Here is a 27,249-nt window from a genome sequence, read left to right on the forward strand (position 1 = left end):
ACATCACATCTCATATATGACAAAAAAGCCGAGGCAGGGTGGGCTGGTGGCTACAGAGACGTGTCCCCTGCTGAAGTGTCCAGGAGTAAAAGTCACTAGATCCCTCACCAGGAGCAGAGGGCGTCGCTCAGTAGCTCAGACGGCTCTGGCCTGCTGGCTCCCTGTGGTGAGGAGCTTCTAGGAGGAGGGGGCTGATTTGAACGATGACATTTGTTATCAATACATCCAATTACGCACGGGGGGGTGGGGAGACACAGAGTTGGAGTCAGTGTAATCCATTGGGTGTGAACGGTGACATCCTGTCAAGGCTGATATCTGCCTCGCAGTCATCCAGGTCACAAACCGAGTCGGTGGCGTTTTCATTGTTGTGAGAAAACTGTGAAATCCTGTCAAAAGTCTCTTCGTGCTCGATACATTCAACCACATTGGGGATCATATTGACATAGGCGTTCGCGATTTCCTTGTGGATGAGGGTATCTTGGTTATATGAGACCAGCTCGTTGCTGATGTTAACAGTTTCCACCGGCGTGTTGGAGCAGAAGTAGCGGCAGCCCAGGAGGCTGGCGAAGGCCTTCCTGAACTCGGCGTTGAAGGCGTAGATGATGGGGTTCAGGGAGGAGTTGGTCCAGCCGAACCACACGAAAACGTCGAAGGTCGTCTCGCTGACGCACGGTAGACCCGCGTCCTGGTCTGTGGCGGGCCTGTCGCAGAACGGGACCATGCAGTTTAGGACGAAGAAGGGCAACCAGCAACACACAAAGACGCCCATAATCACCGACAGAGTTTTGAACACTTTAGTTTCCCGTTTGATCGACGTTTTCAAGGTGTTGTGATGTTGGCACTCTATTCTGTTGCTCCTGCAGCTTTGCGCGTGTTCAGCCGCTCTCTCCAGGGAGGCTATTCTTCTAATTTGTATTTGTGCAATCCGGTATATGCGGGTGTAGGTCACAATCATAATTGCCACGGGGATATAGAAACTTATCAAAGAGGAGGAAATAGCGTACTCTCTGCTCAGGCTGGAGTCGCAGTTTTCCTCCATCTGCCGACTCGTGGAAGAGTTGTGCGCCCCAGCCATGTCATCTGCGCTGGCTTTGTGCCAATTTAGCTGGACCGGGATGAATGAAATGAGCACAGACAACGTCCAAGTGATGCTTATCATAACAAAGGCAACTCGCTGGGTCATTTTCCTCTCGTAGCGGAAGGGGCTCGAGATGGCCCAGTATCTATCCACGCTGATGATGCAGAGGTTGAGGATGGAAGCGGTGGAGCACATAATGTCAAAAGCGACCCAGACGTTGCAGAAAGTCCCAAACGGCCAGTACCCCGCCACCTCTGCTACAGCTTTCCATGGCATCACCAGGATGGCCACGAATAAATCCGATAGAGCCAAGGAGACGATGAAAATGTTGGTGACTTTGGTCCGCAGGTGCCTAAAGCGCAGCACCGCGGCGCAAACCATGATGTTCCCTAAGAGGGTCCATAGGATGAGCAGGGACAGCAGACAGCCCGTCAACGTGCGCACCACCAAATCCTTGCTCCCGCCGCTCGTTGCCTCTGTTTCGGTGCTGTTCCACATAATCTCTCCAAGGGGTGCCGGCACAGAGTCAATCCCCTGCACCGATGAGAGATACTTGGCTGGGTTCTCCATGTGCCTGTTTAAGTGAAACTGCAGTCCATTGCTCCGTGCGCGGGGACGGGCGCAGTTATCAGCCACTCACCGCACAGTCCCCATTGACCTGCTCCGCTGCCAGCCTGATGAGAAGTGCAAAACAGTCGGGAGGAGAGAAGTGAGCGCATCAAAACCGAACCAAGCGATGTACTACTGGCTGCGCTGAGGGGCTGAAACGCAGCAGGCAGTGGCGAGCGCATGTTGCAGCCTGGCCGGTCCGGTTGTCTGACCTGGCTGCGTCTGTGAATCTCTCAGTCCAAGATATCCTGAGCGCGGTGTGGGTGAGGAGGGAGTCCCTACAGCCTAACACACACTAACCTAACCAGCGCTGGGCGCATACACCCTCACGCCTCCTTTGTGCGTTGTTGTTACGCACAACAGTGCACTACTCCAGGATAGGGGTGTGAGAAAGCCCTCAACATCTTGAAGGTGTTTGTTGGTGGAAACTCCAAATTGCGCAATTACAAACTAATTCTGTCGAGAGCTTTCTTCCAATTGTGGATTATTTATGCTCTGATGCGCATCACAGTGCAGTCACAGGAGTGGCAATATAATTTGCAGGATTAAAGTGTGTGAGGAATATACTATGAAAAATATTCATGAAAAACCACTTTATTATGTTTTGTATTCAGGCTGCAGATAAAACCAGCCAGGTAACATATTGGTTACATGTGTAATGTAATTTATATAAGCGGCTTTACTATAACTGTCAATAGAAATGAGCCTCACACAGTCTGGTGCTGTCCATGGTGCTGAAACAGCCTGGTGCGTGCGTCTTAATGTAAACTGGGTCTTTTCACATCTCTTTTAGGGTGTCACTGAGCAGTGGTGGTTGTTTGCCCCGTGACGACCGCCGAGTGGAGGTCAGAGCTCGTGCACCTCACTGAGTTGCTTGAACAGGTGAGTCACATTCACACTCTCGGCGGGCATGGTGAGCCAGGAGCTCCGCGCGCGCTGCGCGTCATCCTATGTCTGTGCAACAACAGCAGCAGCAGCAGCAGCAGCAGCAGAAGCGCCGTTTCCGGCTTTGAAACGTCACGGATATTTTTGGATGTGTCTGCGTGCCTGTCAAATCGTTCTGACACTACGTCAAAATAATCCTCCGACGCCGATGCCAAACTCTCTGGAGTCGGCTAACCTATAATCTGTGGATGTCATGTCAGGAGGCAACCTGTGTCCGGCTCAACATTCCCTTAAGATGTTACTACAGCTGTTAACATAGTTGATAGATTAATATGCTAAGATCAAAATAATCATGTTACGGATCTAAAATGCTCATATGTGGAATATTGTTGTTGCATTTAAGTTGCACACCTGCGTCTTTGTGTGAACTGGTGCTGTTTTATGTAGGTCGCCAACTTTCTTTTAATTCAACTGCTTCTTGGTGTCTCTATTGTTCCTTTATTAGAGGAAAAATGGCACAATAATCCATTCTGTAGTCTCATAGTACAAGAGACTCAAAAGTGTCCTATCAAGCGCTTTAAAACACAATTAAACATAATTACTTGGCGCCATCGTGTGGCGCAAAGGCGTACTACAAATTCAGCCTGCGATGAATTCAGTAGGAAACCATGAGGAAGATATCACAGTTCAAAACAAATGTGGAGGCGATATAAGATGTGACAGTTGTTGTATATGAAAAAAGAAAACTATTCTTTATTTCAACAGGCAAAAGATATACATTCATCACTATTGTACACATCATTTCATATGAGCACCATTTCATTAGAATTTAGCAAAATTGTATCACAGTTTCTGAATGATTTTGATCAGTGTGGCAGTATTTACAGATCATTAACAGTTATTTTACAGTTTACACCTAACCAAAAAAAAAAAAAAAAAAAAAGGATCTTACCACAACTTGGCACATAGTGAGATTACATACAGCGGATAGCACCAGGTTGAGAACTCGCTGGACATCTGACTGAGATTACATATTGATTTGACATAGAATTGTACAGTACGTCTAGACAGTATATCTGAGCTCTATATCAAGAACAAACAAGTGATATCACAGACTGGGTTGGTTTTGTTTTTACTGCTAATTCTTTAGATGTAAACATACGATCTTCAGGGTAGCAGTTGTGATAATGGCAGCATGTTCCTGGAAAATCCTGGAACTATTGACACAAGATTCCCACTTTGTCACTGTGACGTTCCTTTTCATGTTACCATACGTTGAAAAAAAATGTTTAAGGTAAATTTGCCATCTGGCCGTGTACTTCTCGATATATTGCGGATACAGATCACAGGACTCTAAGTAGTAGTAGTAAATAGAAAACCGTGGCACCCAGTAACATAATTTCATCATAACTCGCTTCACCTCAAGAGAACTGAAAATCAATGACTGATGAACCTTAAATTACTTCTGAGAACTATTTTCCAACTCATTAAGATTACTCAAAATTTAGTGCTATTCTAAGATTGTCACTATCCTTGTAGCTAAAGTTTTGCACAACATCCATTAAAAATGTTTAACTACTAAGTAAAGTAAATGAGAACCTCATCCATATAGAGTATGCACATTTTAAATGCAGGTAAAATATGGGCTTAGTTGTACACCAATGCATTTGTGGCTTTGTGGGATACAGTACTAGTACCTTTTTAGAGCACATGAGAGTAACATTTATTCAGTGGCTTGACTTGAATTTTCAGATATGAAAAGTAGTCTAAACCAGCAGTAACCAATATGAAACAGTGCAAAATGTGTCAGATACATCAGACATTTTGCATAATGCACCAGTGAGAAAACCCTACTAAAACGTGACTATAAAACAAGAAGCACAGAGAGCCCTTTTTAATCCTTGAAATCAAAGGTTCTGCTTTGTTCATCAAGGTCCTCATGTTACACGAGGTAATTCTTCAAGGAACGCAGGCTAATAGGTTTGTTTCCTCTGTAATCCCCACACTCAAGGATCTACATTTTGTTTGTCTCCATGGCTTGCTGTCAGGTCTGCTGGAGTGTGACCCAGACTGCCTCCTGAACGGTTGACCTGCGCTATGAGACTGTCTCTGGAAGCCGGTGGTGACAAGTGTTCTTGTGCATATCATCTGGCATTGTCAGTCATCTGCTATTTTGTCAGACCCGACGGAAAACCTCGAAGAGGGAGGCGACTGAGTGCATGCGGTAGAATAGGTTCATAGGAATGGCAAAATTGAGAATTGTTGTCCATATGCTGAAGCCAAATGTCTCCTGTTCCAAACCGTTGTCATACTGTGGCCGGCAGCCAAAAGCAGGAAGGATCCATAGCTGAAAGACAGATTGGAATGAGATTAATTACACATACATTTGCTTATTTGCAGCAGATTTACATATGATCACATAATAAAGTAATTTTACTTAATGCATTTGTAAATAGTTGTCATGTAATTATCCAGTGGATTTGGATTCTCCATTTCAAATGCTTAGATTGAGCCTTGCTTGATTAAATTAAATTTAAATACTCACCGAAATGTTGCACATAATCAGGAAGACGGCGATGTTCTTCAGGATTTGCCTTTTTATATTCGGAGGCTCATCCACTTTGTTTCCCACAGGCAGGGGCACCTCCGATGGTTTCCTTGGACTCCTGTAGACCTGACCGCTCTCCTCCTGTTCGTTCTCCATGGTGACACAGGGCCTGTCCGGAGTCTCATAGGCTCGGTTGATGATGCCGTTGTACGGCGGGGCTAAGGAAGAAGTCACTGAGAAGATTTCTGGAGCAGATGGTAATTCTGGGTCCTCCCTTTCTCCTCCCTCCTGGCGGTAAAGAGATTCTACGATGAAGAGGTTCTGCAAGTACTTCTCCAACACAATTAGCAGAGAGTAGATGAAGTTGGTCCAGAGGTAAGGAGGGCTTCTGTTGGCACTTAACACAGCCACTATGCTGCACCAGGACATGAGCCAGGAGCCAGTAGAGGATCCAAACAGCAGCTCCGTGTCCAGCTGTCTCGACGGGTTCTTGGAAGTGTCCAGTGGCATATGGTCTGCTCGGTATATGAGTAGACCTGAGGCACCGGCAAAGCACATGAACACCAGCATGACGATGCCGTAAATGTAGAACATAGAAATGGCTGACTGTCGTGTTTGAAGCGACTCCACGTGAGTGATGTAGACCACCAGGATCCCAATAGTGCTGGCCAGAGCAAGTAGACCCAGAAGAGGGCCCAAAGACAGGCCCTCAGTTTTGGTAGCTGTCCTTTTCCGGTTCATAGAAAGGTCAATGGTCCGTCCGATGTTCTTCCACATGACGAAGAGCATGGCAGAGACAAAGATGTGGTACTCGATGTTGAAGGGATAGAGATAGTAGAGGCTGCTGGTGAACATAGAGCAAGTGCTGGTGGTGCAGTTACAAAGAGGCTCTGAGTGCGCTGTAAAACACAAAAACAAATGCAAACGCATGAGATTTGAGATATATCAGAAATAGATCGCTACAAAACAACATCAACAAAAAACAAAGTCATACAATCTGAGGGAAGATTGTCAAGTTATCCAATTATTTATAAGGAAAAAATAGAATCAGAAGTCTGACCCTTAATGTCTACACTAATACACTCAATGATTTGGATTATATTCGGCCATATGCACGTCTGAGTCGAAGGCGGATACTATTTCCTTTTTTTTTTTTTCAGGACATATTCATGCTGTGGACATCAATGAGTTTGTGCAGTTTTCTGCAGATCAAGATAATATTCTGTATCTGGTGGAATAAAACGTTGGATCTGCATTAAATATAGAGTTGTATATATAGAGCACCAGAAATAACATAATTCATAATTCATTCATCATAATAATTGCATTATAATATCATCAAAAAGTTAGACCACAAAAGAGTAAATCTCTTCTTTAGAATAAAAAAAATTCAGTTCAACTAAGTGCCAGTCTAATGTTTACATTTATGGTAAAACTTCAATCATTATTTTAAGTGCAGTGTAACTTTACAGTTTGCATCATGCTATATTCTACTGATTTGGATTTTAAATTGTACGCACTACAAACTCGCAAGCATCTTAGACACGGATGACAATACACTTTTTATACTTGTAAAGCCCACCCCAACATATGATAGTGACGCTGTTGCCCTCTAGAGATTATTTCAACAAAACCCTGTCATGTGCCCCCTCCGACCCCCCCACGGGCCACTACTATGGTCCTGCACCCTTTAATTAAAACAGGAACAACAGTCAGGGTGCAGCCAGCCTCACAGTCAGCCGGATATGAGGAGGAGCAGCTGAACCCCCCAACCCTCGGCTTAGATGTATCAGTTACTGTAATTGCAGCACCCTTGGGAGAACGAAGCCTGGGGACAAAGCCGTCTGAGGTCAAGCGGGGGGTTGCCAAGGAGGGTGGTGGTGGCTGAAGTGTGGGGAAAAGGCTGGGGAGGGGGCCTCCGTGCTAGCAACACTGTGTCTCCTGAAACCTAATAGAGGGACGTTCGACACAAACAAGACTCGCTGGGCCTGCTGGGCTAACCTCCCTACCCCTCACAGACCCTCCTCTCCTTCCCTTTACTTTCATCCATTGAAGTGAGATCTCAAGTGGACTATTGTACCTTTCTTCTAGGTACAAGCCAGCAATCGACCCCTTGGCCCTTACCTATGGTGAGGTTTCCGTATCCCAGGGCAGAGAGTCTTCTCATGTGATTGTTCAAGAAGTGCTCGGCCTCTGACATCACACCGTTGCACCACAGGAGGAGGTTGGTAAAGACTGCATGGATTACACCAAATCTGGAGAAAACAAACAGTTGAAAACAAGATTGAGAACAAGGATGACCCATCATCTACCATATGTGACAGTGTTATGATGCAGTCCTTTATATTTTGTACATTGAGCCATTTCATGACTTTGATTTTTTTTTAGGTTTAGGCTATGGTAAAGAGATATGACAACAACTAACGTGGAGAAATTATAATATCATAAATTTCACGTACCTCTCAAATGTTTCAAAGCTCTTGATGACATCCTTGATGTGAAACCAAAGAAAATGCACCTAAACACCAAAAATACAACACAGAGCATTTAATATAATAGGCAGGACAAAACATTATCCAAATTAAGATATTTATAACACACTTTATAAACAGAAAAAAATCAACTTGAGTAGTATTTAAGTCCATTTACCAGCAGGATTTCCCTTGTTACACTCACATAACATGGACAAAGATAGGATTATATTGTTGCAGCAACTCTGTACGCTCAACAACAAAGAGCACATTATTCAAAGACCTACCTGGTTAAGTTGTGCTCAGAAAAAAAAAGACACAGTGTCTAACGCTGCTGAAAGATTATCACCTTATTGAAATGAAAGTGGGGTTGTAAACTTGCCTGTGCAATGGTGTGAGTTGCATGGATGACAGGATATACCCCAAGCACAGCCGACACACAAGACTGATAGCCAACATAATACCCGATTCGGAAAGCATCCATAATCAGGGAGAGGAGTGCAAGTAGAGTCAAACCACCTACAGAGAGAACAGAAAGGTTAAGTTAGTGTATTGGCAAGAATACTACAACAATAAATAAATAAATTCATAAACAAATGTAAATAAATACATTCAAATGGTAAAACAAAGTCTGTTTTGCTTTTCTTTTCTTTTTTATTTTGAGAAGTTTGGCTTCACAAGTCATGTCAAATACAAACACTTAAATCTAAAGCTTTGGGGTGGCTGCATGCAGGCTGAAGTACACAGTAATCACCAAACACACTGACAAGAAAAAGAAAATCACTGACAAGAGTTAAATCAATCAGCCATTACGCCTTTGGTGCCATAATCTTACAAACTCACCTCTTATCCAGCATGTGGTGGCTTGGACATCTTTCTCAGTCCGCGCGTTCTTCTGTCTGTCCCGCACCAGGATGTACCACATCATCCAGATCAGCTGGAGGATCATGAGACAGGTGACAAAGGACAGCAGATGTTCTTCTTTGACCAAGGAGTCGTGGTGAGCCGTGGCCAGCATCAGCGCAGCCCCGATCAGCAGCAAGTTGGTGCCGTACTGACCGCTCAGCATCTCTGCGTTCTTCCTCGGGTAGTCCCCGGACAGATTGAGTTTTAATTTGGTGAAAATCTTCTTGTCGTGCTCGGAGCTGGACGACGAGGACGAGCTGTGACAGTACTTGTTCAGACACATGATATCCAGGCCGCTGTGTTCCACCATGGTGGGAGACATGTATGATGAAAGTCGCAGAACCGAGAGGAGAGGAGAGTCGCAAAGTCGCACGCTATAAGTGCACTTTGGGGAAGCCTGGTGCGTAACCTGTTGCAGCGAGGTGTGGATTCAGATGGAGAGGTACCGTGCCAAACATGCTCATTCAATCTTCAAGGTTCGGCTCAGTGGTCACGCATGGTCTCAATGTCCAGCCTCGCCGAGGATGGACTTGATAGATGCCAATGTCATCTTGAAACCCTGAAACTGAAATATTTGGCGCTGAGTCACTGAAAATGGGAGATTGCGTTTCAGTCTTTGGTGATCCCAGACCCCCGTCTTCTTGAAACACCCATATGTTTCAGAGAAACCACTGCGCTTGCCGTGCCAACCATTCACCGCCTAAAAATGCAAAAAAAAAAAAAACTACTCACACACACTGAGCGCGGAATTATCCACAATAACAGAAAAAACGAGCTTTGCCCAAAAGCACCTCTTCGGGGCAGCTGGCAGCCAGTCTGTCCAAGTCTGCTGAAATCCTCTCAGGGCGGCTATCGGATGTTACGGCCTATATGACATGAAAATGAAGATGGCATTTCACAAACCTGCGATTTTTAAAGGCTGGAGGCAAGTGACCTGTCCTGGCTTAATGCTCTTCAAATCCAAGTGCCACCTCCGCAAACTAATTTGTCTCCACACTGCTGGTGGAGATATGGTTGTTTGCTTTGAGGTTGGGGAAAAAAAGAAGAATCAGATTTCAGTGGTCAAATTCACAATGGCTTTTTGTGAATGGATGTCAAGAAGGAGAAGTTTGATACTGCTCCAGCACAGAGCTCTCCTGGATATGACCAAAGCAGCCTTTGGTACAATTTAAATATCCTGGGACGGATCCACGCAATCAGCATGACAATAGAAACTCTGCTGACACAGATTCACAGGTGATTGGTGTGATAGGAATACATCAGTGGGTGCTATTAATCACCGTTTAATCATTTAATCATGCATTTCCTTCAAAAAGAAACAAGGCTCATCTTTAGAGAACTTAGAACTGATTAAAATGTAAAAAAAAAAAAAAAAAAAAAAAAAACAATTAAGGAAACTGATAGGCTAAGTGCATTGTGGCTTCACAATAGTGCCTATTCTGCTTTGGGAGTCTCCTCAGTCCCTCGGGACCTCTGAGTCAGCCCTGACAAGCTGCTTGCACCAAAAGACGCATTTTTAAAAGCATCGATAAGCCTTTGGAGAACATAGGATGAGGGATATGAAATCAAAATCAAATCAAAAAACTTTATTTGTCCCCCAGGGGCAATTAAAAGCAGCAGGTAGAGCAGCAAGCTTAAGTTAAAAGCAAAACCAAACAAAACAAAGAGGATAAATATAAAATAAATTAATAAATACATATATTTATGACATTATTTATTGATCACTTAGCAGTAAATTATAATAAAGGTAACTTGTTAAATTTAATAGTACTGACAGTTTACTTAATATCATTTCTCACTTTTATCAGTTTTGTCAGTTTTTCAAACGAACCTATACGCATGAGGTGAAGTTGTATCAAAATATAAACTAATTATTTTCACCCTCTCACTTCCTTGTGATGGAAATGGCTTCAACTCACAGTTCTACGCAGCGAGGAATATTATGTTGTCAGGATTGTGCACATCTGTCCTTTTGATGTTTAGCGTGGTCGTTTCACACACTTCTACCAGACAAAGCCCATGTGGACCGCACACGCCGTGTGAGGTGAGTAACGTATTTGGTTCATCATCACGTTTTGGGGAGGACCCGTCACCTTTCCACTCTTTCCTTGGAGACCCTCTGTCTCTCATTGGCTGTGATGTTTGTTTTTCTCAAGCAACAGCATCACGAGACTTGATTAACATTAACTTGCTGTCTTGCTCCCCTGAGCCGACTGCCGCCCAGTATTGATTTCCTGATCACCAAGAAGCAGAGTGATAATGAAAGAGTAGTCTAAAATCTGTTTGTTATCAGGGAACTTTAATGGCCGCTTGATTAAGAACATTTTGATTGGATTTGGAAGCCTCATATTTGCTGTCTGGTGTTTGCACATCAGGGATATCAGAGTAACCTCTTCAACTGGCTAGAGACTCAGACAAATCATTGACAGCTTCACTCACAGAAAAAAGCCTTAGTGTCATGTTAAAAACAAAGGTTTTTAAAAGCTAAAAAAAAATAGGGTCAATACATTTTAGAGGGGAATACAATACAAATGTATTATTTCAACCCTAATAAGTTAGCAATATATAGTTAATTACAAAACAATAATATAGATTTAAGAGTCCACTATTTGATTATGATGCATCACTAAAAATAATGCAATGACATCAAATCCATACAAATCCTTTGTCAGAGGCCATTCTTGTTAATTTCTTTAATTTCAAAATTTTCTTAATACATCTGGACATTGACTTTAGCAAAAATTTGAAATGCAAGACTTTTACTTGTGTAAAGTATGTTTATCTATTGGTGTATAAACTGATAAGAGCGAGCGTTGAAGTTTGGGTAAAGTATGAGAAAAGATTTAAATCAATTTTTAAATGGCCTCTTGGTCACATGAGCTTTTATTGAAGTTGTCATACTTTCTTCTTAGCTTCTTGCACAGCTGGAAATGATCGTTTATTTCACTGTTGTGCTTTGTCAATTAATAGCAATAATTTTGCAAAGGCATTGAAATTAGTTATAAAAAATTTATTAAAGAAAAAAACATTTAACAGAATATAAGCAGACATCTTTAGATCTTTCCACAAAGTGCTTATTAAAAATAAATCTTTTAAAACTTGGTTGTTTTTTATTGACACAGCTATAAATAGTGGAACACATTTTTTGGAAGTTTTCTCCATTGCTCACACACTCTTTAGCACAACAGGCAAACTTAACAGAAGACATTTTGACATGTCACAGTAGAGAAAGCATAAGTGAACATTATCACATGGCTGAATTACATTTAGCTTCCTCAGTTTCATGGTTCATGTACTGTACATGTTGGCTCACTATTATCATGACTGTGCTGTACCGAGACCTGTGCTTTCTCCACTACGACAGGTCAACGTGACTTCTGTAAAAAACAAAAAAGGCCCGTTCTCAAAATCTTTGTTACAGCTGAGTATTGCGTATTTGAGTGTGTGTCAGTGTGTTAATGCTGTGAGCAATGGTGGAAAACATATCAAAGACACTAAAATGCAATGCTGCCGTTAACAAGGTGCCGTTCTGGAGCTGCAAAACAAAAGAAGACATTGTGTTAGGTTTGATTCTGAGAATCTTGAAACATTTAATTTAATTCCATATATGCGTTCAACATGGCCATAATGTTTCTTATTAAAAATGTGGAAATTAAAAGTCTCGTCCTCACCTTTCACATTCATCCAAGCAAAGAGATAAACATGACCACACCCATGAACTGGGTGAAGAGGATGAGTGGAGTGAAGAACGACCATACTGGCCACAGTGCTATGTTAAAGCTACAAGAGAATGAAAAACAACAAATTACAAATATGCAAAAATGTTTATTTAATTGAAAAAGTTGTTTAACTACTGCAAACAGTGTCAGCGACCTACAGTTTATAATGCATTTGATAAGACAGTAAATGCATGTAAATCTTTATTCACTAGGGCTCTATAAATTATACTATACTACTTTTTTGCATTTAAAGCTTCTTGCTTTCCTCTACTCACTGATTTAAAAAAAAATTACATGACAATGGACTTGTAATTTAATCAGACCTACAAACTCTGGAGTAGTGAAAAAGGTGACAAGTTACAAAACCAAAACCCTCTTCATTCACTTCTACTACTCTGGTTGACATTAAAAAAAAAGGTGACCAGTTTGCAGGTGTGTATTAGCAAAGAAAAAAGACAAATCATAAAGACAAAGAAAACTTGATGGCCCATCAATTAAGATTAAGACTCCAAATGTCATAGATCAAACCAGAAGCATTAGCCAGGACTAATTTCAATTCATAGTTGATAAATTGAGACATTACCGATCATGTTTAACTCCCTTCTTAACTGCTCATCAGCCACAAACTCTCATAGTTATGAAAGGAATACGTGCAAATGAAAAGCTCTATGACAAAGACGCCACTTTGTACTGTGATGAGATGCAGACCTCTTTACCTTGTCCTGGTCTTCTCTAATATACATGATTGATGGATTTCCATTTCTGTAAACAATATCTACATGTTCGTGCTCTGCGCAGTGCTGAGAAGACATGTAATCACACAAACTAAGTGAAAATACCCTTGTTGGGTTACAAGGGGTAAATGAGGACCAAAATACAATCAGGAAATATTTATGATATCAATACTTAAAGTTGAAAAATAATTTGGGTCCAAAATTGCTAGGTATAGGAGAATCAGCTGAAAATCACCCTCAGCTAATTCCAGAGTGAGAAACAGCAGAGAGCTGATGTAAAGTCACTGATGTAAAAGCTTTGAAAAAGTCAAAGGCCCAGAGCTAAAGAGCAAACCGAAGCCTGTCTTAACAGGCTGGTGAACACATCTTAACCCGCCCCACAATCTTTTAGTACTTGAGATATTGGTCTCTTTTTTTAATGGTCTGGCCTCGGCGTCTCAGTTGAATTCAAGATCAATTGTTAAAGGGGAATTGCTGTTTTTTACAATCTGGACCTTGGACGAGTCCTTCAGACGAAATTAGATCCAGCCGAGAGCTGCGTATATCCATATAATGCGAGTCTACAGGACAGCAGAATGCAGCCTCTAAAATTTTAACACATTATCTGCAACAAAACTCATTCATTTCACCCTTTGAGTCTGGGGTTACCTGTTATCAACATCCGGGGTCTGTAGGTTGACCTACTAACCTTTGACCTGGATGATATCATCTCTGATTGCCGTTTACCTTATTGCTTGTTTACCTGAAAGTTGCTACTGCTAATACTATGGTTAGTTTCTGCGTGTTTCCAAATTGTCAGAACAAAATGAGCAGCTGGACAAAGTTCAGCTTCCACAGGCTTCCTCTCCACAACCTGGACTCACTAAAGCTCTGGCTAGTTGAGCTAAAAATGGACCCAAATGCCGAAGTGGAAGCATTATTATCAGAATGAGCCGTGTAGCGCTCAGAGATGATATCACCCAGGTCAGAGCTTAGTGGGTCAACCTACAGACCCCGGATGTTGATCACAGGTAACCCCGGACTCAGAGGGGAATAGCACTAGCGTATCATAACAAAATATTGGTGAAATGATCTAATCTCGTTCGAAGGACTCGTAATAACACCAAAGTTATCTGGGTGAGTAAATGATCGTATTTTATGCTAGAAATAAGGTCCAGATTGTAAAAAAAAAAAAGGCAATTCCCCTTTAAGTTAAAAAAAATACAGTGACATTTTAGATAATAGTTTACCTATGGCAGCAGTTTGGGGAGTGCCCTTTTATGTTTAAATATGATGATGTTAGATGTTTTTTAAGCAGATACCAATGTCACTATACAGCTCATTGAAGCAGTCTGCACTTTGACTCTTTTGAATGGTTTACCTGCATGATGCAGCAATAAAGGCTGCGGTGGTGAGGGGAGGAATGGCAGGATACTCTTGGTCATAGTGCTGGATGCCTTTGAACCACTCCAGGTACACAATGCAAAACATGGCCAGGGATAGGCAGATCCCAAGGAGTACCAGGCCCACATTGAACCACCAACTGAAAAAATATGGGGATAAAGAGGGATAATTTGATGACAATGTAGTTGTAGCTGTTATGATACAAAAAGACAATCTCTATCATTTACCACTGAAAAGGGGAACACACTTCTTTTCTTCAGTGTTTTCCATGAGCAACAACCATCAATAATAATAATAGAGTGTTTCCTAGAAGAACATTTATAGAATGGATTACATATAAATGTATATGAGAGATCTGCAGTGATTTTTATGTCTTCCTGTGAACTCGGTCACCTTTTGATGTCATCGTTCTCCATGATATTGCGGAGGAAATCCACGTAGTAGGTCACACCTACGGCCGCCATGAGCCAGAAAATGGAATGTCTGTTAAAGCGAGGGAGAGGTTTGGCGTCTTTTTCCTCCTGACCTGAAAGAAAATAAAAAATAAATCTCTAAAATTATAAGAGCTGAATAAGAGCTACATTCATTAGCTTTCATTCAGGACTTTAAAAGTAGATAAGTACAGTACAGATTAGTTTGACTAGTTTTACAATGTTTTACCATTAAATACATCAGACATATCTAGAACATATGTTAAACACCAACGCCACATCACTTAGCATAGACCAAATACTAAGAGGCTCAGAAAGAGTTACAGAATGGCATATAATTTACTACTAAATATGAGATTAGTCTTGCCTTAACAGAATGTGCTAAATCCCTGCCTTTCAGGTTTAAGGAGCTTTTGAGGAGAAACTGATAGTTTTCTTTGAGATAATCTTACATCTCAGAAAACCATTAATCTCTATAATTTACTGGTTGATTAAGCATATCAGAGCCTGTTGTTGGCTGCTGAAGTGTTTCAGCATGCTGGTCTACTCTGTGCCGAGTTCACAATGAACTCAATGCCTCAGACAAATAGTTGGCCTACATCTTTAATCAAAGTTAGGTCTGGTGGTCCAACTTGTAAGCCAGATAAAGCGTAACAATTAGCCTTATCAGAAGGACCACTGCTGGAGTGTAAACTGTAATATACGCAGCCATTTATATGAAAGCGATGACCACTGGCATGACAACTGCTTGGTCTGTTGCTTGTATTACAGTCATCAGTTTACACTGGGCAAAGAGATGACCCTTGGACAAGGGACAGCATTGGAGTTAAGTTTCACTGTACTATGTTGCAGAGCTGACACAGCGTTTGCTCACAGTCAAAACAATCAAGAATTGCTGGATATCTGCCAGTGGGGGGGCTCAAACTTGGACAATTGTGTACTGTACAATCTACCTACAACCCCACCCCTACCCTGAGACTATGTTGTAGACACAATCGTTGACAGTCAGTCAACTGTCAATTTATTAGGGACATTAACATAAACACCAATGCAGCCCAATTCACCAGTCCGTAACTTAAGACATACGGTACTTTTATGAAAACACAACTTACAAAACTGTTCATTTCTTTTCAACCACGAGATCCTACTAAACTGTCAACTAAGTGCATTTAATCATAACGTTAGTTGAGTGAAAGAAAAAGTCTCAACAGATTTAACCAGTAAATGTTGGCGACTTCTCTAACACTAATGTTTGCACAGGTAATCAGACAAGCTGTGTTTATTGAACATTATGCCACAGGAAGGACGTTAACGCCCAAACCAGACCACCGTTTGTAACGTTGCAAAAAAAAGCTGTTAAAGTTGGCTAATAAACGCTAGCTCGTCATATGTTTCTGAGCCTTACTCTTTTCATCGTCGTCCCCCGATCTCGTTGTTTGCATAAGAAGCTCCGCATCTCTCTTAAATCGATTCCGCAGCGTCGCCAGCTCACTGTCGTTGAGCATTGTGTTGATGTTTTCATTAAATTGCATTGGAGGCTAAGCGCTAAATGCTAACTAGCTATTACAAAGCAACGCTCTGTCAGAGTCGCTTTTTAATGACGTGGCAGTTTGCGACAGTTGTAGTTTTTGTCGTTTTTTTTTTTTTTTTTAACTGAGATATAAAAACTAATAGGCTAGATACACATCTTAAACAAACACATAACATATTAACTGTATAATTAATGTTAAAGATTAAAAAGAAGCACACTGATTATTATCTTTTAAAAGGGCAGTTCATTGAAACCATAGACTGAAACTCAAACTCACATTAAATGTTACAATAAGAGTATCAATTTTTTGCTACATTAAACCCTTAAAAAAAAAGAGGACTACAATTGCTAGTAGTGTTCATTATCTCCAATGCAGATAACAGTGTCAGACAAAGTCAATTGAGATAAATAAAGGTATTTTGTGTTTATCTGCCTGAGGAACCATCTTGATGCAAACAGCATTAAACATACTGGACCACTGGTCTGGGAAAAGATTATATCCCCAATAGGATGTATGTTTTCACACACACACACACACACACACACACACACAAAAGTCCTACCAGGCAGATTTGCTCCCATCCTTCATAAACTTTGCAGAATGCATAGTCGCTGGCTGTATTCCAACGTTTATCTTGAATGTCTACCTTTACATAGCGCTGGCAAGAATCTGACACTGCTGATACCTTTGTCCTATTTCACTCTCAATTAAAAACTTTCAACGAGGCAAAGACAGGCCATGTGTGCAGTGAAGAAACATGAATAATAGTTTATTGTTGGCTGCTGCTACCACTCATTCTGTATTTCAGGAGCACAACAGTCACAACTGCCTACTTTTGTTCTACTTGAAGTATCTAAAACTAATGTGGACTAACACAGCAGTCCTGTAATAGATAGCTTGTTTGGTTTTCATGTTCGAACCTTGTTAATGGGGTAAACCGACCTCTCTGGTCTGTTGTCACCTAGGAAAATGGGACTTCTGCCCGCAAACAAGTAAACTGGGTCGGTACTTTGCATGGAGGAACAGCTGTTGTTCCAGAGTTACCTCACACTGAAGAAATTTAGTGCCGAGTCAAAGGATTAGTAAGAAACTAAATACCTGGTCAGTACAACCTGATCACAATACATGCAACATACAATAGGTGTACCCATTGTTGTACACTTTTTGTGTAATGACAACTTTAGAGTGAATCTGTACGGTTTTACTTTACACCGTAAACATTTTTTTTGACAATTACAAAGACCGAAAATAGACTAAATAACTTGACATACATAGAATAAACATACATTGAACAACATTATGAGATGGTCATACCAACTGCCAAAGTTGGCATATTGCAAGGCCCCCTTTTACCGTATTAATTGGTAATGGAACTTTAAACTAACCTGGATTTGTTTTTACAACAGTAAAGACAAGCTTAGTTTCAGTTGTTCTGGGTATCCTGTGGGGTCTGGATTAAAACAAAGTATCAAGGAATACTGAATCCCAATAAGGACTAGAAAACACCATTTTAATACTTGCAAACTTTAGTAACAGCTTGACTAATACCCAAAGTATGCAATATACAATTACAGGTAAGCAGTGTGATGAATGGACATCAGTGTTAAACCAGCTGGGATTAGCTGAGCTTCATAAAGCTGGGCAGATTTCCTCCTGTAGCTCCTCCTCTGTGTGTGTGCACACAGGGCACAGAGGCTGCTCATTCTAATGGTGGAAAAAATCAGACAGAATTAAAACTTCACCTGAGGCTGACACCAAGCATCTTGCTTCTATGGAGCTTCTGTGTCCCTGGCCAAGTGAACCCCGTTCGGGGTGCCGAGGAATGTGCATTAGCTTCGTCCCGTGTGAGAGTCAAATTCACCTCAGGTGCACCTCTCCTGTTTCCCTTCCCCCACTCCAACATCCAATCCCACAGATAAGGTGCCATTTCCCAGCCCTACCGTGGGCTAGGAATGTACAAGGGAGCAACGGTCTATCACAATTGTCATTTTATACATTAAACAACACTGACATGTTCTGAGGTAGTCTGTAAAAATCAGACTCAGTGCAGTCAGGGACAGGACACATTAATACAGTTATAAAATGATTTAATCTTTGAGATTATGTCATCTGTACAAAAGCAACCAGGGGAGGATGGCAGACAACATGAGGGCCATAACATTTTAAAAGTCTATGAACACAACATACATCTCATGTCAGAGGGATGATATAAACAAGTCTAGTTTATAAGTCTAACTCTTTCTTTCAGAACTCTAAATTTAGGATTGCTGTTGATCTTCTTGTTGAACAGCGCTAGAACCTCCTCCTCCGATTTAAAATTTCCATCTCCAGTGAAAGAGTAGTAAGCTGCCACAATCTGTGAAAGATGAACAAGCACTTAAAATCACAGACAGTTTTTACCTCCATGTATTCATATTCATTACAAGAACATCCTGGGTTTATAAGCCAGGTGGGATGCTACACTCCAAACCTCACCTTCTTCCTTAGTTTCTTCACTGGCAGTTCCTGGTCAGGTGAGTCTTTCAGCACTGCCTTGATACTCCCCTTCCAGTTGAATTTGCCTGTAAGTTGATCAGAAGCATAAATTAGCTTCTGGCAAAGGAGAACGTCCACAGACGGTCATTTTCTCTCTGTTCACAAACAACACTGACCCCTGGTGGCTCCACGTTTTAACAGCATCATTAGTCAACTTAAACACACGTCATTCAAAGTCATGCACCAGAACCACGTTACCTTTGGGCGCTGTTTGGTCCTCGGTCTCCTCTGACATGTCTGCATCAGCAGCCTCCGCTGTTTCATCAGCTGGAAAGAGAAGAGAGACATTTTATAGTATAGAGGAAAATTCAACTCTATTGCTTAAAAAATAAATAGATGGGCAAAGGGAGGATTATTAGGTCATAACAGTATACTTAAACATAAGTGTCTAATGTTACCAGATAGTAGCACTTGATTTCCTTATCTTCATTATTTCACTAAACAAAACTGCCTATACAAACATTGTATCACAACTGTTAGATACTATTAGAGAATATCCTCCATACTGGTTGACAGCAAGAGATAAATGTCAGAAAGATGTCTGTCTTACTCTTTGTTTTCTTCTTGGATGCCTTGTTTTCAGCACTGTGCCCGTTTTGCTCTTCATCTTCATCCTCTTCACAGCTACGCTTCCTCTTTTTGTCCTTTTTCTTCTTCTTGCCTGGCTGCTCTTCCTCTGGGTCTTGCGTTTCTGTTTTTTCCACATTTTTCGCAGCTTTCCCGTTCTTCTGCTGACGAGCCTCTTTGCGCTCCCGTTTGTTCAGTTTCTTCTTCTCACCATTGGGTTCCCCATTCTGCTTTTCATTTCCATTAGTATCCGCTTTGACTTCAGCCGCTGTCTGTTCGTCCTTTTTGGTCTGCTGAGGGGCCTCCTGCGCCTGTCAGACAGAAAATCTGTTTACATATTGAAAACACAGACTATCAAACCTATTTTCTCTTTACATGACATAATTTCATAATTTATTACAGGCACGGCAGAGCAAAAGCTGCATATTTCTGCCATGTCGCCCCTGATCAGATCAGAGCTGCAAACCAACCACCTCAAACACAGTTAAGTCTGGCTTTTATGCATTAATATGCTATTAACCACATGAAAAAAATTAACATTTGTAGCATAGTTTTCAAAGAATGTGAGCATGTATGTGTAGCATGCATATTTATCCCTATATGTCGGCCATGTGACAGACTTATGACCTTTCTGGGTCAGGATGTACCCCTGTCAGCTGGGATTGGCTCCAGCCCCCATGACCCTGCAGGATAAGTAATGTAAACCTGATAGCTGTTTTCATTATGTTTAAGCCAGTTGTTTAATTGAATTTCAGCAGATATCACACAAGGAAACAGCCAAACAAACAAATGAGCAACCTATGACTGAAGAAACTTACCTTGTCAGCTGCATTGAGGATCTCCCAGACTTCATCATGAATACCGGTGTTGGCTATTCTAAGACTGTTTCTCATCCAGTTCTGAGGAAGAGCCACAGCATGAAAACAATGAGTTCATCCATGGAAGTAACCCCCACTGTCAATCCACTACACTCAGTAAAGCATTATATTACATCATTGTTGCAGTTTGAAGAAACACCAACCTGAAACTTGGCCTTCTTTCTCGGAACATTATCGTACGCGCTGACTTGTCTGAGCACATCCTTTAACTTTGCACTGACCCCTGGTTTGTTCATGGCGTCGTTGATTCTCTACAGTAAAAAAAAACAAAAAAAACAGGTCAGTTATTCAAAGTTATATGTTAAGTTTTCCACAGACAAGGATATCATTTAATCTGCGCTTCACCTGGAGCCACTGCTGCTGCTTCACGTCTCCTTTGTTCGCCTTGGCTTCGTAGCCTTTGCCTCCATACTTCTGGTCTTCACTGATGCACTTCAGGTGGTTCTTGTAGTCATCACCCCTGTTCAAGACGTGCGGAGAAACATCATGTTGATTTAATGACCTATTTATCTTTTTTTTTAAGTTAACAGTAAAGCAAAACAGCAATCAGAAAGTTTTTTTTTTGTTTGTTTCTTACCAGAAATCTTTTCCACAGTCAATGCAGGACAGCACTTGGCAGCCCCGGCACATGCCCACGTGTTTATCCACCTGAGCTTTTTTCAGAGATTCCCCGCACGCGTTGCAGGTGAAAAACACCATTTTGAGTAACAATAAAGAAGAAAAAAACAGAAAAAAAACTGATGACTGGCGAGTCTGATAATGAAACGCCAAGAGCCTTTGCAACGAAACAGGCGCAGATACGAGCTAACGTTAGCCAAGAGGAAGGAGGGGGCTAGTTAGTTACGTTGCCAGGATACAGAGTGTAATATAACAAACCACTAGAGGACTAGAGGAGGGTTTCCCGTTCCCGTGCGCGTTAACGTGACGAATTGCGACGTTAAAACCGTTTGCCTTCAAAATCGCACTCCAAAGCGACGTACGATCCTGCTCGTTTCGGTTTCCATCCGTGCAAACTTTTCAAAACACACGTGACCACACGGATGGGCGCTGTAGCTGCAGCATTAGTCTTCCGTGTGCAAAATTGACCAAGGATCAGTTCCCACCAGAGTTTCTCCCCCACAAAACTTTATTGTAGATTTCAAATATTTACATAGGCTCTATATTGTATTATTTATTTTTTTTATCACATGGCATCAGTTTTCATAAATAAAAATCTACAAGGCTTTAAATACAGAAAATAGATAAGAAAAAAAAGTAAACACAAATCCAAGGCACTAAATCTCATATCCAAAATTATAACTATGTTTATCAGATCTGACCTTTTGGGGGGGACTTTATCTTTTAATAAAATAATTTGTTCTTTATTAAAGGGTGTGATATTTTCTATTTCATTTTTTAACCAGTCAAACAAAGTCTAACAGAATTGTGTCACTACTGGACAAGAATCCTGACAGAAGCCAGTAAGCCACATGGCTCCACCTCAAATCAAAACCTCTTTTCTTCTGTTTTTCTGCGGCTGGATAAGCATTGATTGAACAATTTTAAATTGTAACTCTTTTGCTTTTGGGGAGATTGGTCATTTATTTCAAATATTTAATGTACCTGTTTGAGATTTTTTGGAGTTGCTCTCACTTGTTTTAATGTTTATAGCTTTTGCAAGATCATGAAAAAGAAGAACATACCAGTATGACTGTATGTTTGTTTGTTTTTATTTCCAACTTGTCCATTTCGAATATCTTTAAACCAGAGTGAAGCAAATTGTGAAAACGTTTCGTTTTTTAAAATTGAAAAATCTTGTACGTCGACTTTCATCATGTCAACTTCACCCCCGTGGTGTGTCAATCATATAGACTGTAAAAAGAAGGTGTGGAAATCTTTCTCAAGCATTTATTTTGTATTCCGTCCCTGTTTCGGCGGACCGTAATAGAAGCTGCACCAGGATGTGACGCAGCAGTTGTCGCACTCGAAAAAGTGACCGATCATCCAAATGAAAGGTGGAAACATTTGATGCAGGTTTTTAACTTCTCTTTATCGCCAACGACATGCGACCAAACATTTTCGTGACTTCCAGTTTGTTGTTCTCCGACGCTGCGCCGGTCCGCAGACCTGTGGTCGGTTAGCTTAGCTTTGTAGCTCACTCGTTAGCAAATGTCCAATTTTTGCATGGGTGGTCTCGCAGCACAGACACTGGATTCTGCGCGGTTGTTGAATTATGTATCTGAATAATACACCATGATATTACCATTTGAAACATGTTGTCAACACTTGATTGCACCACTCTTAATTTGATTATACTTCACAGAGTGGTTGAGCACACGAATAATGAACTCCTTCATAAGTGACATGTATGTTTTCCTCTTCTTTAGTCTTTAGATGGAGAAGTTGGAGCTGAGTGGTTCAGCAGCTGAGTGACCATGGACACCCTGTCCAGCCACAGCTCCTACCTCCTGCAGCAGCTGCAGGAGCAGAGGATCCAGGGGCTGCTGTGTGACTGCATGCTGGTGGTCAAAGGTGTCTGCTTCAAAGCCCACAAAAATGTCCTGGCTGCTTTCAGCTCCTACTTCAGGTACCTTCACATACATAACTTTATATATTTAAAGGGATAGTTCACCCAAAATTCAAATTTCACTCATTATCTACTCACCCTCATGTCGACTAAGGGATGGGAGAATTTTCAGAGTCCTCCGTGCCTTCTTGGAGTTACAGGGGGGTCCGCGCAGCAGTATTTGTCCATATAATGGTTGTGAATGGTGCTCACTTTTCTTCGTCCAAAAAGACACACCAAAAAACATCCAAATACCTCCATATACTGCTTGTCTGTAATGTCCCTCTTGTATTGAAGCCCCGACATGAGAAATTGTTCCGCCGGTCAGTGCAGATTTGCACTGACACAGGAAGAGCAGTGAACTGAGACACTGGGAGCTTCCGCTGCAAACAAGCTTAAAATATAGACTTATTTAATTTTTTTCGGTACAATTTCTCATGTCGGGGCTTCAATACAAGAGGGACATTACAGACGAGCAGTATGGAGGTATTTGTTTTTTAGTTTGTCTTTTTGGACGTAGAAAAGTGAGCACCATTCACAACCATTATATGGACAAATACTGCTGCGCGGACCCTCCCGTAACTCCGAGAAGGCACGGAGGACTCTGAAACTTCTCCCAGCCCTTGGTCGACATGAGGGTGAGTAGATAATGAGTGAAATTTGAATTTTGGGTGAACTATCCCTTTAATCTAATGGCATATTTGTGAATTTTGAGTGAACCTTCACTCCATTTCTTTTCAGGTCTTTGTTCCAAAACTCACCAAGTCAGAAGAACGAGGTGTTTAACTTGGTTATCCAGGATGTTGGTGGCATCGGGCAAATATTGGACTACATGTACACCTCCCACCTCGACATCAACCAGGATAATGTACAAGCGCTGCTGGACATCGCTCAGTGCTTGCAGGTTCCAAATGTGCAGAGCATGTGTAATACTTTCCTCAAGCCTTGTCCTCCACCAGTGGAGATCCCCTCGTTTTCTCTCCCAGGTATGCTGAGCTCTGAGCACGACTGCCTCTTGGGTAGCAGTCTTCCTCATGATGTCGACCTCCACTGTCCCTCTGACGCTCAGAGACCCAGCCTCGGCAATGACATGGACCATACCAAAAGGGTGCAGGTGTCTGTGCCGAATAACAGCTCGAATAACTGCGACACATCTAGCAGCACTCAGGCACCCGTAGAAAAACAGTTGGTCCATGGCTACAAGCTCCGTAACTTCTACAGCAAGCAGTACTTCAAACAAAGTGCAATGCAGACCAACAGTGCAGCTTTAAATCAAGGTCCAGGTCCTTTGGTGTTAGTGGAAGAACAGCAGTGTCAGCTCGGGGTCAACCAGGGAGGGAGCAACACACCTGTCTGCTCAGGAAACACAGCCCAGCCGAATCCTCCCAGCACATCAGCGGCTGTGGAAAAGAACCCGGTCTCCTCTTTAACACCCTCGGAAAACTTAAATACTCCCAACGCTGACTCGGCAGACTCCATGCTCAACAGACCGGTGCGCCCGAAGAAGGCCGTGTACCTGAAAAAATACAACTACCTGAGGTCTCAGAAGGCTTTGGAAGAGATGTGTGCTGAATCTGTCAGCGAGCCTGTCCTCAGCTGTCCCAAAGAGAGCCATCATCAAGAGGAGGCTTTGGTTCAGGCTGAGACTCGAGAAGTTCCCGTCGACAGCATCACTGCAGGTGGGGAGAAGGTTCCTGAGACGGTGACGGATGTACAACATCCCAGTCCTCCTCCCGTGACCCAAGAGGAAGAGACTCTGCAGGCGGCGCCAGAGCCACAGCAGCAGACAGGACACAAGCAGTACTGCTGTGATGCGTGCGGGAAGATTTTCAAACACCCGAGCAACCTGGAGCTGCACAAGCGCTCACATACCGGTATGTTATAATTACCTTATAATAACCCGTTATACACAATAATACACTGAAGCTGAACTGATGATTTTGTAGGATTAATTGTAATGATATTATCAGACCTGAATTTTTACTTTCTTGTTGAAGGTGAGAAGCCCTTTCAGTGTAATGTTTGTGGGAGAAACTTCTCACAGGTACAGTGCAGTACAGTATTATTCTGATTTGGTAAAGCTGTTGTTGGGTTGTCAGATTATACAAGAATATGTAAGTAATTCTCTTTACCTTTTTTTTTTTTTTTACAGGCTGGAAATTTACAGACCCATTTGCGTCGACATTCAGGAGAGAAGCCGTACATCTGTGAGTTATGTGGTAAAAGGTGAAGTATCTCCAATTAATACCATGTCCTCGTTTATTAATAATTTCTCCCTAATTTCCTTCTCGGACTAAACCAAATCTGTTATTAATATATTTATTATAATATTCATCTGTGGTTTCCAGCTTTACGGCATCAGGAGATGTCCATCGTCACAAAGTGGTCCACACGGGAGAGAAGCCACATCTGTGTGATATATGTGGTCGAGGTACGTGACACATCTCAACACAATAAATAGTCCTCATTACACAGCACATAAATATTTCTGCATAGTCAAAAACTAGTTTGTAGAATTTACAGAGAATCAGTCCAGAAAATTGTGATTTTGACATTTTGTGCTCATGACATCAATGTGTCACTCTCTGTACATGTTTATCACCCAGGATTTAACAACCTGAGCAATCTGAAGGAGCACAAGAGGACTCATGCCACGGACAAGACGTTCACCTGTGACCAGTGTGGAAAATCTTTCAACACGCACAGAAAACTTCTGAAGCACAAGGCTCGCCACGCTGGAGAAAAACCACACAGCTGTGCTACCTGTGGTAAGGAGCAGTCTGAGTCTGTTTTGAAAGTTTTTTTTTGCCGTTTTGTAGATTCAGTAGAGACAGCTACATTTATAATCATATATTATATTTAATAATAAAAATTTGAGACGGGTGCAAAATGATCTGCTTTAAGTTTTGCCTGTTTAGGATTAATATAACTTTACTTTATTTGTTTTATTTGAATGGGACAGTGCACATTAATGGACAAAAACATGTAAATGTGCCGGATTATAGCAAGGTTCTAGTTTCCGTCCAGAGTCCCATAAACATAAAAACAGTTCAATAACAGTACACATAATAATGTAGACAACACAAAAAGACAAAAAGGCAACTATGACAATGAAGAACATATTGACAAACACATTCCACAGGTAGGGGGACCGTAAGAGTTTTGTTCGCGGAGATAAAGTGCACAAGTAACGGCTTTGTCTACTGCGTTTACCATGATTTATAAAACTTAAGACCTTAAATGGTACAGAAATTCAGTGTCACAATAATTGCACACAAAATTACCTTTGTTACCAATACTATCAGTGAACTGTTCAACTATGCCTAAAATGTATGAAAGGGAACAAAACAACCTGAAATTATATCACCAAGTGAAAATTTGCATGTAAACGTTAAAATAATAACATGCCAAACACATCTATATTATAAGGGACCAGTCTTGACACCACCTGACATTGATGACATTTCTTTTTACCTAGCATTCATCACCCACTCTTGACTAAAAAGTAAATTTTCTAACAAATGCACAGTGTTTAAACTCAGTGTGTATCTTTAATGAACACAGGGAAGTGCTTTATTGGCTCGGGGGACCTACAGCGTCACATACGATCCCACACCGGTGAGAAACCCTACGTCTGTAACGCCTGCGGTAAAAGCTTCACCCGCTCTGCAATGTTGAGGAGACACAGCAACATGCACTGCAAAGGGGCTCCAGCCGACAGCCCGGTCACCGACAGCTCCGAGCAGACGGGCAGCTCAGAGGGAGCAGCCTCGTTTCATAAAGCCGTCAGCCACAGTAAACCTCCTGCCTCCACCGGTGAGCAGAGTTACTCCACCATGATACCCCACACAGGGCTGGACAAGCCCTCGCCGCCTGCTCCTTCACCACCGCAGCCACCGCATATAGAGACTCCTTCCCCCAGCATGCACCTCAGCCCAGCTTCCACCCCCACGCCTCTCCCAGAGCTGCGATCGCTGGTTCCACATCACCTCCTCTCCTCCAACCACCAGGAGAGAAGCGACCACATGAAGCTGGCCAAACCCCACCTACCTCAGGAGGTTGTGTACGGCCCCTATGTGGAGAATGGGAATATGTCGGTGGAGATGGGCAGAGGTCTGGTGGGGAGGCCCTACCTGCCTCCCTCAGACAGTCAGTGCAGTTCATTCACATCCTCTAGCAGCAGGCCCACCGGTGGCTCCTACAGGTCCAACGAGGGCCAGTTCATCTCCAGCGTGACTCTGTGGGGCCTGGCAATGAAAACTCTGCAGAATGACAATGACATGGAGCAATAAAACACTTCTTCCAATAGTTCACAAGGTGCACACTTTTCACTAATGTTTACTGAGCTCTTCATTGGTTTAAACCGACCAAGTGAGAATCTCTTACATTTTCATATCAATTTAATAACACATTTACTCATAAGGATGA

At 42.0% G+C, this 27,249-nt stretch overlaps 5 protein-coding genes across 6 annotated transcripts; 1 reads left to right on the forward strand and 4 right to left on the reverse strand.

Moving 5' to 3' along the window:
- Positions 1 to 265: 265 nt before the first annotated feature.
- On the reverse strand, positions 266 to 1,663 carry drd5a (dopamine receptor D5a; the record flags this gene model as incomplete). Its single annotated transcript, XM_083971412.1, has 1 exon — positions 266 to 1,663. Exon 1 carries the CDS (start codon positions 1,646 to 1,648, stop codon positions 266 to 268), a length of 1,383 nt encoding a protein of 460 aa, XP_083827538.1. The 5' UTR covers positions 1,649 to 1,663.
- Positions 1,664 to 4,744: 3,081 nt separating this feature from the next.
- Positions 4,745 to 8,819, reverse strand: otop1 (otopetrin 1; the record flags this gene model as incomplete). The annotated part of the gene is made up of 6 exons (XM_083972070.1): positions 4,745 to 4,919; positions 5,118 to 6,019; positions 7,245 to 7,375; positions 7,580 to 7,638; positions 7,974 to 8,110; positions 8,435 to 8,819. 6 exons carry the CDS (start codon positions 8,817 to 8,819, stop codon positions 4,749 to 4,751), a joined length of 1,785 nt encoding a protein of 594 aa, XP_083828196.1. The 3' UTR covers positions 4,745 to 4,748.
- A 2,476-nt stretch (positions 8,820 to 11,295) lies between these two features.
- On the reverse strand, positions 11,296 to 16,349 carry tmem128 (transmembrane protein 128). Its single transcript, XM_083971520.1, has 5 exons — positions 16,170 to 16,349; positions 14,727 to 14,859; positions 14,311 to 14,472; positions 12,169 to 12,277; positions 11,296 to 12,032 (listed from the first exon to the last, which is right to left on the reverse strand). Exons 1-4 carry the CDS (start codon positions 16,294 to 16,296, stop codon positions 12,178 to 12,180), a joined length of 522 nt encoding a protein of 173 aa, XP_083827646.1. The 5' UTR covers positions 16,297 to 16,349; the 3' UTR covers positions 11,296 to 12,032; positions 12,169 to 12,177.
- A 2,076-nt stretch (positions 16,350 to 18,425) lies between these two features.
- On the reverse strand, positions 18,426 to 21,304 carry lyar (Ly1 antibody reactive homolog (mouse)). The gene is made up of 8 exons (XM_083971680.1): positions 20,854 to 21,304; positions 20,622 to 20,736; positions 20,420 to 20,527; positions 20,217 to 20,297; positions 19,382 to 19,709; positions 19,030 to 19,098; positions 18,772 to 18,857; positions 18,426 to 18,652 (listed from the first exon to the last, which is right to left on the reverse strand). The coding sequence occupies exons 1-8, from the start codon at positions 20,973 to 20,975 to the stop codon at positions 18,515 to 18,517; spliced, it is 1,047 nt and encodes a 348-aa protein (XP_083827806.1). The 5' UTR covers positions 20,976 to 21,304; the 3' UTR covers positions 18,426 to 18,514.
- A 927-nt stretch (positions 21,305 to 22,231) lies between these two features.
- Positions 22,232 to 27,249, forward strand: zbtb49 (zinc finger and BTB domain containing 49). Of its 2 annotated transcripts, none has more exons than XM_083972467.1 (8): positions 22,232 to 22,270; positions 22,643 to 22,842; positions 23,563 to 24,695; positions 24,819 to 24,865; positions 24,974 to 25,047; positions 25,170 to 25,252; positions 25,428 to 25,589; positions 26,386 to 27,249. In XM_083972467.1, exons 2-8 carry the CDS (start codon positions 22,691 to 22,693, stop codon positions 27,111 to 27,113), a joined length of 2,379 nt encoding a protein of 792 aa, XP_083828593.1. In that variant the 5' UTR covers positions 22,232 to 22,270; positions 22,643 to 22,690; the 3' UTR covers positions 27,114 to 27,249. The 2 variants fall into 2 exon arrangements, with proteins under 2 accessions (XP_083828593.1, XP_083828592.1); XM_083972466.1 differs by having other exon boundaries at positions 22,239 to 22,289.

The sequence above is a fragment of the Trachurus trachurus genome (genome assembly GCF_905171665.1).
Source record: "Trachurus trachurus genome assembly, chromosome: 5".
In the NCBI taxonomy this organism is placed as follows: Eukaryota; Metazoa; Chordata; class Actinopteri; order Carangiformes; family Carangidae; genus Trachurus; species Trachurus trachurus.